Raw genomic sequence first — 12062 nt, 5'->3', positions numbered from 1 at the left:
GCAACAGTTTATTGTATCTTCACTTATTAGACTCCATGCATCAGCAACAATAAATGTCCTTTATAGATAAAGCCTTTCAGAAAATCGGGAACAGATGGGTTGCTGTCTAACATGTGGGTCACCCAACTCTCGGAGATGATGCTGCTTGAATATGGAAATGACCCTTTGGTCCAACGGTTGGATCCTGGAGGTTGTATTATTCAACCCTAACTTTGCCATCCTGTGATACCAGATTTTCTGGTGGAAAGTGGGCAAGACAATTATCCAAGAGCAGTACTGCATTCTCTTTCAGATGTCTAGCCCGCAAATATTTTCAACCAAAAGGAACAGTTCCTGGAAATTTCAGCCACCATTCATGAATTTCTGGAATTGTTACACAAAAAAGGTAATGATTTAATATTAACATGATGGAAACAACAAGGTTTTTGGTTACTTCCCAATGCAAAGAGGTGTAAGATTGTGGCTGCCCGTTGAACTGATGCAGAACAAGATGGTTAATCTATCTTTGGTTTATTTAAATCCTTTTTTTAGGTCATCCTTCTTTAGCACTAGTGTTTTCTCTGGCAACATTTTATCAGTATTGTAGACCTGTTCTTCTGTGTAATTTCCAGCCTCGATAATTTCTTTCAGTTTCCATGGGAAGGATCAAGCAGCTTGCTCATCTGAAGATATTTTTTCATCTGCAGTCACTACTTGAAATATCCCATGCCTTCGCTGTTATCTCCATACCCAACCATTGCTTGCTTTGAATTGACTGGATTTGTTGTTAAGTTCTCGATCAAACTTCTGTGCTTGCATGCATATCATGCACTCTGAGACTGGAATGCCCTTTTGTTGTTGCTGCCCAAACTATGTGAACAGTAACGAATCCAAGTCCACATCTTGTGCTAACCGTGCACGTTTTCATTTGAGATCGCATCCTTCGTTGATTTTGTGCAGATAATCTGTGGTTTTTGGATGATTTTTCAACCATCCATGCAAAGTTTATTCTTAGTTTTAGTTGCACTTTAACGAACCACTTACCATTTCAAGAGCGACAAACTGGAAACACGTTTGAACCGGAAGGGCACATCAACCATGTGAGCTGGGCCCTTGAGTCAACCAAGCAAAAGGTACAAAAGTTCTGGGAGCCATACTAGGCTTGTACAGTGTAATCACGCAAAAATTACAAAAGTTCCAAGAGCCATATTCACTACTACGTTATAATGGTGCGCGTTATGATGAGAGTGTGGTGTATTCTGCTTCCAACAGTGGCCAATCCAGGTCCCAAGTACCTGGCAGAATCAAAAATAGCATGAAGATTTCAAGCTACCAATCCCAAGGCAAGCAGCAGCTTCCCCCAGGTCTATCTCAATGGCAGACCACAGACTTTTCTTCCAGCAACTTGTTCAAACTTTTTTAAACCCAGATATGATAACCGCTGTAACCACATCCTCTGACACAGAGGATGGGCCATACCTTTAACGCAGCTGCACAATGGAGGGTCAGATGGGAGTGCACCCTTCTGGCTCACTGCTCAGCTTGCACCAGAATGGGGTACAGGGCTCAGCGCTCAGACATCACGAGAGACATTTATTTACCATGCCTTATTTTCTGCTTCTCCCATAACAGGGAGAGAGTGGTAGATCATGATCAAAATATATACAATTAAGTAAAATAAGACAGCAAACTAAGCAAAGTGAAATTAGGCAGAGGAGATAGCCTAATCAAAAATTGGAGAGGAATAGTGACACGGATATTCACATCGGGATGTGGAATCTTGGAGCACTCTTGCCATGTGTTCCCCTCTGATTGAGGCACCGGCTTGTCTCTCCCTTTAAAAGAATTGCCGCTGCTGTTAGCTACTGGGGATAAAGACAAAGAGACTCACATTGGAAGGTGGAATATTGGAACACTCTTGCCATCTGCTCCCTTCTGATTGGTGCTGAGGTTGCCGACATCTGATGTCATCTTTGAGGCACTGGCTTCTCTCCCCCTTTAAACGAGCTGCTGCAGCTGTAGGCAGCCGGGATACAGACACGGAGACTCACATCGGGAGGTGGAATCTTGGAGCACTCTTACCATCTGCTCCCTTCTGATTGGTGTTGAGGTTCCGGGCATCTGATGTCATTTTTGAGGTGCCGGGTTGTCTCTCCCTTTAAAAGAGCTGCCGCTTATGCGGCATGACCACAGGGTATGGCCAAAGAGGTGTGTCCTAAGGGGCACACCAGGACCCTTGAGAAACCCTTGGAGCCTTGAGAGGGGTAACAGACAAACCAATCGTGGACACCGCTGAGGTGATTCTCTTCTCTTTTTTCATTTGTTTTTCAGGTTGCCTTTATTTGCTTAATAATGAGTAAAAAAAAGGGAAATTGTTGGGACTTCAACTCCAGTTCTTAAGGGACCCACAGATAAGCATGTTGTTCCAGGAATTAGCGCTGAGCTACCATCTGAAACATCTCCACCGGAAGGAGCTTCTTTCAGCTCTCGCGACAGAACACCTCCTCCACAGCCAGGTTGGACATCTTCCCCCATCTAGCCACAAAGATCAAACCCTGGAGGTCAAAAAATCGGAAGTGTCTGACATGTCTTATCCATCTGATTTGGACTCTTGTTGTTTCTGTTGCCTCAAAAGATATAACATTAGAAGATAACTGGGCAGTAGTTACTTGTACTGAGACACTGCTGAAAAATGTAGTGCCTCAGTTATGTGACTTTATCTCTGAGTCTATTGCTAAAACTAAAGAAATGGATGCTAAACTAACTGTTAGTTCTCAGGTTAAACGTTTGGAGGGTAGAGTTTCTTCCTTGCAAAACACTAGTGTCTCTGCTATTAAGGATAGCCTCTTCTTGTAATGCAAGATACAGTTAATGTAAATTTTTGAAAGGAATAGAAACCTATGGTTCTTTAATTTCCCGTTAACTCATTACCTCTTAGCAGAGATACTTGCAAGGAACTATTTTAAAGAAATACTGGAATTACCAAATGCAGATTCCTTGGTTCTGGTTAAATGTTATTATATACCTACTAAGACAGCCTTGGAAGATCAGCAGGGTGACCTTACAGAGTTGGGTCAGTAGAGAGGGCAGATTTTACTGCTTTTCTGGAGGATTCCCCTGATTTCATCACTGCAAGATCTACCCTTCTGATTACATTCTTACACAAAGGTGATAAAGTTTCTATTCTAAAAATGTATTTCAAGAAAAAAAGCCTACGTCGTTCTGTGGTAAAACTATTCAGATGTTCCCAGATGTGTTACGTACCACTCAACTTCAGAGGAAGGCTTTTCAGCCCTGAAAAGCCAGGTTTTGGCCCTAGGGGCTTCTTTTTTCTTGCGATTTCCTCGTACGTGTCTATCACTTACAGGAGAGTCCAGTATGTATTTTTTGATAAGTCACATCTTGAGAAGTTCTTGCAGGAACACAGTTCCAAATAATTAATCAGGTACTGAGGTGTAAAACAGTTCAGATAATTTATCTCGTCTCATTGGTTAAGATTGTATTCTTGATTTTCCTATTTTTGTACTTTTATCTTTAATTTAATTTGCTCTTTATCCCCCCATTAATGTGGGCTGAAATTGTTTTCTATTTCTTTGTATTCTTATTGCCTACCTCAGAGGATTTTCTTTCTTTTTTTTTTCTTTGTAATTGCTTAATGTTTGTATTTGAACATGTATATTTTAAAACTTCAATTAAAAAAAAATTAGAATCTGCTCTATTTTAGAATTGATTTCATATCTGTGTGGGGGGGGGGGGGTGGAATCCACAAAATCCCATTTTAAGGGCTAACCACTGTTGGAAAGCTAAAAGGACTGTTCTGGTGAAAGATTAAATGGCTTTTAAATGCTTGTCAATCAATTCCAAATTTAACATTTTTTTACCCTCTGACACTACCTGTCAAAACTTTGAATGTTTATAGATAGGAAGCATAAAAATGCTTTCAAATAAACAAAACAAAAAACTTAGGCCAGGTGTTTTGCTGTTCTAACTTTATGTGGTTTGTTTGCTGGTTAGTGGACCAAAAATCACCACTAAGTTGACATTCTGCCCAGCCTACCTCTAACCTAGTGGTGATATTCAGTAGCACTAACTGGGTGCCAGTTTGCTCAGCAGGGGTTTAACTGGGCAGAAGCCTCTTCTACCCCATTAAACCCTTTTTGAATATTGACCCCATAGCCTTTTGTCACCAAGATTTTAATTTGAACTTTTCATTCTATTTGTTGTTTTGTTTTTCTTGTTTAGCAAACTAAGTTACTCTTGTTGCTTGTTCTCATTTGACATCATCAGAGCAATGAGAAAATGAATTATACAGGTAATACACTTGAAGAAATCCCTCAACACATAATAAATAGAGCCTACAACCTTAAAAAAAAGGAGTAACAAACCAGCCATTTTGATTCTACACCTCTTCCTCCTCAGTCTCCAAATACAGTTGCATACTTGAGGGAGGAAGGGGTCGTTTTACCAACACTGCATGCAATAGGCAGCAGATAGAATGCATTAACGCACTAGCTATTAGAAAATGTCCCTCCTGGCCTTTACAGTGGTTACAAAGAACTGACAGAGCAAATGTTCAAACTGTCACTACAGTTAATTCTCTTACCATTAAGTATACATTTCCCAACCAAGAAAGAACAGCCACTGATGGAGGCCACACCAGCCTAGAAGTTCTGGAGCACTTAAGCTTTCCCATCACAAGCTTATTACAATGAAAACTATTTACCTTTCTTATCGCGGTGTTCAATATTGGCTCCTCGCTCCAGCAGCGTTTGTACCAGTTCTTCATGGCCACCGGCACACGCAAGAGTCAGTGCTGTGTCATGATTACTCTCCGTCTAAATAAAAACAACACACACAAGTTATGCAAAAGCACACAAACCTTTGAGATTAAAGGCTTCTGCCAGTGATTAGGATGTTTCCCAACTGTACTCAGACCAACAGCTTTTGACTATGCTATACTGAACTGCCCAATAAAACATCTCGCCAGTGTTTCATGTGTTGCAATCCAACTAGCTTGTCTAGTACTTGTTACATTCTTGTGCAAAAAAAGAAGAAAACACCTCTCTCAATTTCCAAAGTGTTCTCTATTGCTCAGAAAAAAATTGTAATAGTGTGATCCTAACAAGCAAAATTAATATGATGAAGAAAATGTGAGGAGATAAAAAAAACACCGGCAAACCATCACTCCTGAAAACAAATGGAATGATATGGGCACTGAAATGTGAGCATTAAAAAAAAAAGCAAACCCCAAAAAAACCCTAAATCCTGTGAAGAGGAATAAGCTGGAGGATGCAGTTGATCAAAGTTTTTGTTGTTGTTTTAATTCTAAACAAAGGAACAGTTTACTTTCATATTTTAATTTAATATACTGCCTTTGCAAGAAACGGCAGAATTACTTGACTTATGCAACATGCCATCTAAAGGAAGAAGAGCTTGCTTCTTGCCGCTGTCAGCTCTTTGTGTATTGTGTTACTAGCTACTTGCCTTCTTATCTACTGTACAGTACGTTTTGCATTAAGACAGATTATAGGAGGAAGCCACTGTCAGCTGGGTAATCACATAGAACTATAACATCATGATGTGCACCCAAGCAAGTCTTCTCCCGCTGCCTGCCGATGGACTTGTGATCTCAGAGTCTGTGATATAATGTTATTCGTCAGGCATGGCCAAGCAGAGGATAGAAATAATCTTTTGTTTCTTAATTACAGGCATGAGTAAAATGTCAACATATGCAAAAAAAAAAAAAATATATGTTAAAAGAGGGCCAGAAATTTCATGCTATGACTTGAGGTTGAGGGAGGGGTTTTCTCTATTTTTTTATGACTGCGCTTTTGGTTGCCTGCATGGGGGCATTAAGCAGAGCCTAAAGTGGAGCATGTCCAGGAGATAGATACCCAAAATATATTGAAGACGTGAGACTTAAATCATACTCCCCTCCAATGTACCTGACTTTTGTTTAATCACTTGGAAACACCTTCCTCGCTGATTAACCCTTTCAAATTATCATAGAAACATGACGGCAGATAAAGGCCATATGACCCATCCAGTCTGCCCATCCTCTGTAACCCCTAATTCTTCCTGTTCCTAAGCAAACCCACATGCTTATCCCATGCCTTTTTAAATTCTGGAACAGTCCTCGACTCCACCACCTCCACCGGGAGGCCATTCCACGTCTCCACCACCCTTTCTGTGAAATAATACTTCCTTTGGTTACTCCTAAGCCTATTCCCTCCTATCTTTGTCATATGCTCCCTCATTCCAGAGCTCTCCTTCATTTGAAAAAGGCTCTCTTCCTGTACATAAACGCCCTTGAGATATTAAAATCATCTATCATGTCTCCTCTCTTCCAGTGTATACATGTTGAGGTTCATAAGCCTGTCCCTATAATTTTTGCATTCAAGACCGCTTACTAATTATCAACAAAAACACTAACTTACAACTAATCACATGAAAAAAAATAAAAATTAAGTACAGCAAAATGATAAAGAAAAAGCCAGCTAACCTAAAAAAAAAAACAAACAAAAGAGCACGTCATCTAGAATACTGGGCACAAAGGTTAATGAAACTAATTCCAAATACACCCTATGCGACTCCTTATTAACTTTTGATCACACAGACGAAGAGAGTGTATGACAAACATACTTTGCTTGTGGCCTTGACCTCTTAGGATGATGCTTATGTAAAGATTTTTGATGCTGAGGGTAGTCTGTACTCACCTGAGCATCTATATCTATGGCAGGATAGACGGGGAGCATGGTGGAGGGAGAGATGACAGGGCTTGGTGTTGGAGTCTGTGGTTGGGAGATGGAAGCTGCAATGCTGTGGGTAGGAGTGTTTGACATTGCAGACGTTCTTCCACTCACTGCTGTTGAACAAAATAGGTTTACAGTTAGTTAAATTTGACATTAAAAATAAAGTACCCTCCTGCCTTTCCTAATTATGATGACCCTGAACTATAAATTGCCACAGGGGTCAATTTGTCAAGATCTTCGCCCATAGACAGGAGTGGGATAACTCTTTGAAGTCCAGAAGAAACCATGATTTTAACAAAATTTAAGTGAAGGTATTTGGGCTTTAGAACAGGAAATTCAACAATTACTTTGCAGGGTGGTGGGGAAAGAGCATGATTGTGGTGCAATGAAGGTTTATAAAATAATACGCATAGCACTTCAAGTACAGCTATGGTACCTTGGTATTAAAATAGCAATTGAAACACACACCTGCTGCAGTTGTAGCTATAACAGTACTTCAATGTAAATACACTAACAAGAAATGGCCTCCTCCAATATGAACTAGATCTACGCTGACTCTTTCAGCCAATCTACCTCATGGCATGCAATTTATATCAAAGAAAACTGGACGAGTTTTGCATTAAACAGAACATACTTCCAAATATTTGCGAAACCTAATTAAAAAAAAACATGTGGCATTTCTAAAATTTCTTAACATAGCACAAAAACAGTTTTGATGGTTACTAAGGGAGTAGTTAAGGTGCACTTTACTTGCCCCTTAATGCATGAGATACTGGTTTTCTGCAGAATTTTTCCAACCCTGTAGCATCAGGCCACAAATCAATGGCCCAACACTCCCATGCAGTTCTTAAAGGAGAACACATGCGATTACTCAGCACTCCCCCCTATGACCCCCAACCAACACACCCTCTAATTATCCAAAATTCCCACCCAGAGGCCTTCAGACCTACCTGACATAATCCCTGGTGTCTAGTGAGGTTGAAGCAGGAGTGATTCCCAGTTGCTCCTGCCTCTAGCTGGCATCTGGTTCAAAATATCGTCAGGGACTCACTAGGAGTTTACAAACTCCATTTTGAACCCAGAGCTGACAAAGAGTAGAAGCAACTAGGAATTGTTCCTGCTATGACCCCACTAGACACCAAAGATAGTCAGGCAGGTTGGGGGGCGGGAGCTCTGAGAAGCTGCTTACTAGGTTCATCTCAACCAGCATTATTCTTATACCATGGGAATGCCTCTCCCGGTAAAATTAGGTGCGGTGAAAATCCAACTTTTACCGCACCTTAATAACTACTCCATACATGACCTGAAATATATGGACCTTAAAACAGGACAATGCTTCACAACTGTGGGGGAAAAGAGTGATTAACCTTACTAACTGCTTATGTACACTTTAATGAACTTTTGTGTTCAATACAGGTTGAGTTTAAGAATGATTTGTGGAGCTAAGGATTCACACAGAAAATGACATAACCTAGAAATGTGGCAATGCAACCAGGAAGGGACAGTGATCTCTTTTAATAAAAACTAGTTTGTTTATATTCCTGTTTGTACTTCCCACATACCTACTTTAAGAACTAGTTCCATGGTTGAAGCTACAGATTCCTCTGTAGGGGACCATCTGACTGGAGATTGATTAAAACCAACTTATTAAAAATAAATAAATACGTTTTAGTTTAATTACCATTTTCTTTTTACATAACAAAAACAGATCACAAATACTTAGGACAGTAAAAACATGAGCCAAACAGAGTTGGCTCTCTATTAATGCTGCTATTTACCCTTGGGTCTGAATGATATACATCCTCCTACTGTACCTGAAAGTAACTTGCCTTCAGCTACTAATAAAAAAGGTGTGATCTAAATCCAAAAACACTCTTCCCATTACACAGGCAGTAACATACACTACTGGCAGGAACACAGTATTTGTACAATAAAGAAATCTAAAAGAAAATCATCCAACATGGCCCATCAAGCGGCAAATATGTAGATGACACAAAATTATTCAAACTTGTTAAATTACAAGTGGATTCTGAGAAACTGCAGGAAGACTGTAAGAATGGGCATTGAAAGGGTATCTATATAGAAAATGTAAAGGCCTCAGTGATATATCAAATGAGCTAAATATCTTAGATATAGATGAAATTTAATGTGAACATGGGCAAAGACGCACATAGAGAACAACGTTAGGATCCACATTGGGAATCATCACCCAAGAAAAGGATCTAAGGATCACTGTGGAAAACATATAGAAATCATCTGCTCAGTTTGCAATGGTGGCAAAAAAAATATTAGGAGTTATTAGGAAAGGAATGAAGAATAGAACAGAATATCATAATGCCTCTGTATCGCTCCATGGTGTGACTGCACCTTGAATATTGTGTGCAAGTCTGATTACCACACCTGAAAAAATAAAGATACAACAGCATTAGAAAAGATCAGAGAAGGGTGATCAAAATGATAAAAAGGGTTGAACAACTCTATAAGAAAAGGCTAGAGAAATTAGGATTCTTCAGATTGAAGAGGCGGTCGAAGAAAGATGATGGAGGTCTATAAAATGGGGTGGAATGGTAAACATGAAACTCAAACATGTACTCTTTGACTAGGAGGTACATTGTGAAGTCACTAAGTAGTACATTTAAAACAAACTGGAGAGAGACTTCCGGTTATGTAATCAGGGAGATGGCGGCTTAAACCTAAACCTCCATGTGCTTTCCCCTAAGCCAGTTCCACGCAGCCCACCTTTCTTGACATTGCAGAGCTTGATCACCATTTTGACCAGCATCAGTATTTTGGAATTAGGATTGAATGTTATTGACCTAGCGAAATTAAACAGTATTTCACTGCCCAGCCTTGCAAAGACCAGAGTGGCCTGTCGACAGAGCCAAATCGTTTCGCGCCACTCAAAGAGGATGCTAATCAGTCATCCTACCCGGGAGAGTCAATAAATGAGAAGGGGGGGAGGGGTTCACAGCCTCCATTAACAAAACGTGATTGGCAGCAGCTTTTGCCAGAATTAAAATTAGAAATACAATCTGATGTAGTGAGACACCTGGGTGAGTTGAAATCATTTACGTAAGATCTGCTCGGAGGCCTCGAGGACTTGGGGATGTGCTTGGAGGAAGCAGAGCAGCACCTAGACGACCATGCGAGATGCCTGAAGATAGTAGATAATCGCCTGGATGATATCACTGAGCACCTCATTCAGCTCACAGATAAAACAGATGTTGAAAACCTGGCGAGGCAAGTGACTATATGGTTCCACTGACTTCTGGAATTTTTTTTGGAGGTGAGGACTCTACAGCCATACTGCAGGCCACATGTTACTAGATCTTACTGACCTTGCCAGAAGTTCCAGAGCATACCATCGCCAAAGCGGAGGACACTGAAATCGAGCAGGTACACTGTGCATTGGGGGTACTGGTAAATAATAAACCAAGGGGCATCATTGCATGCTTCCAATCCTTTCCGCTCAAAGACAAGATATTTACTCTAGCGTGGAAAATGAAGCAGAACTCTTACCATGATGAAAATATAACACTATTTCAAGATCTTTCGATGCTCACATTGCAAAAGAGACAGGAGTTTCGCCCTATCATTCAACTTCTGCAGCAAGAGCGCATTCACTATCGATGGATTTTTCCTTTTAGACTAACATTTTTGATACAAGGAAAACTTTATAAAGTTAAAACTTTACGAGAAGCACAAGAATGTTTGAAGAAAGCAGGTTTGTGGACCTGCCACACAGTCTGCTTCCACCATGTGCATCTACCACTAGCTTGAGTCGAGTAGCAATGAGAGGCAACCAGCGCTGCGTACGCCTTGTAGCACTATAGAAATGCTTAATAGTAGTAGTAGTAGGCAACCGACTGAAGTATCAACCCTCTGAGTTGCGAGATTCTTCGCAAACAGCTACATGACTTCTGCCACTGCTGTAGTGTTTCTATTTCTATACAGAAACACTATAGGGGATGAGATATTTATGTTCAGCAATCTATAGGAGAGAAGCACATGATATCCAAATCTTGATAACAGTTCTTGTCGAGGAGAGAGGGAGGGCTGTTTTGGGGGGATGGATGAGATGACTGTAATATGTGTATCATGTTTGGTTTTGACAATGGGGTTGAACTTCCTTGAGTGTGTATGTGGTATCTCTGAGCCAGAGAGGCTGCTTCCTGGGTGGCTTCACTGACTGCTCTTTGAACTGATGGCCTTTAAATTTTTTTAAGTGGAATGTCTGTGGAATAAATTCCCCAGTCAAGAAGAAAAAGCTTCTCAAAGCCATGCGGCATCAGGGGGCAGGGGTGGCCCTCTTGCAGGATACCAATTTGACCCCACAGGAGCAACACAAGTTAGAGAGGGAATGGATAGGACATTGCTATTCATCATTGGACATTGCTATTCATCAGTGGCCTCACTGTCCCGTTGGGCGGGGGTGGCAATCCTGATTAACAGCTGTCCCATTCATGGAACCACTGCAATACTGATGCACAGGGTAAGCGGGTGATCCTCCATTGTTCTTTGTATAGTAAGCCTTATTTATTGGTATCCCTGTATGCCTCAAATCTACCAGATAGATCATTCTTTCCTAACCTGCTTAAACTACTGTAGTACTGTTATCATTTGTGTGTGGGGGGGGGGGGGGAGGGGATTTTAATGCCGTAGCCGATCCGCTGCATGACAGGAAAACCCATCTCCATACCTTGAGCTATGACAGTTCACTGAGGGGGAGACCTCCTTTGTCCTAATTTAGAACTATTGGATATCTGTCGAACTCTCCATCCCAGGGAGGCCGGATTCGGGCGCATCTATCTGAAAGTAGGTTAGACTATGTTTTATTATCAACTGCACTGATCTTACAGGTATGAAGGGCTGACATTATATCAATGTGGATCTCAAACCATGATGCGTTAGTGCAAGTGGAATTAAACTTACCACACCGAGAGCCTCAACCACTATGGAAAATGCCATCTGACTGGGGACACAGATTTTCAGGCTTTTATTCTCAAAAGATGGGAGGAATACTGCCAGAATAATGCGTACCATCATGATACCCCTGGTCTTTTCTGGGAGACAGGCAAGGCAGTTATATGAGGCAATATTATTTCTTACATAGCTTCTCGCCAAAAGTGCTTAAATCACCAGATTTTACAGTTGCAGCAACACACAGCACGCTTTAGCATAGAATTTGACCGCACAGCATAGAGAGAAATTTCGGCAAATTTAGACCCAGTTAAATGCCGTGATTCATCAACGTACCATTAATACAATGCATTACGGTCACCATCACTTCTTCCATTATGGGAAACATATGGATACCTGTTTGGCCTACTT

General features: G+C 40.8%; 1 protein-coding gene across 3 annotated transcripts in view; it reads right to left on the bottom strand.

The window, feature by feature from the left end:
• Positions 1-12062, bottom strand: part of ANKRD17 (ankyrin repeat domain 17) — a 374674-nt gene that overhangs the window by 153907 nt on the left and 208705 nt on the right. For all 3 annotated transcript variants that reach the window (XM_030190627.1, XM_030190626.1, XM_030190628.1), the window contains 2 exons: positions 6696-6844; positions 4703-4814 (listed from right to left, as the gene is read on the bottom strand). In XM_030190627.1, coding sequence (XP_030046487.1) covers positions 4703-4814; positions 6696-6844 — 261 coding nt within the window. The remainder of the gene's footprint in view (positions 1-4702; positions 4815-6695; positions 6845-12062) is intronic.

This window comes from Microcaecilia unicolor, chromosome 2 (assembly GCF_901765095.1).
Source record: "Microcaecilia unicolor chromosome 2, aMicUni1.1, whole genome shotgun sequence".
In the NCBI taxonomy this organism is placed as follows: Eukaryota; Metazoa; Chordata; class Amphibia; order Gymnophiona; family Siphonopidae; genus Microcaecilia; species Microcaecilia unicolor.
Note: the sequence above shows the minus strand (reverse complement) of the source record. Positions and strands in the feature narration are given on the sequence as shown.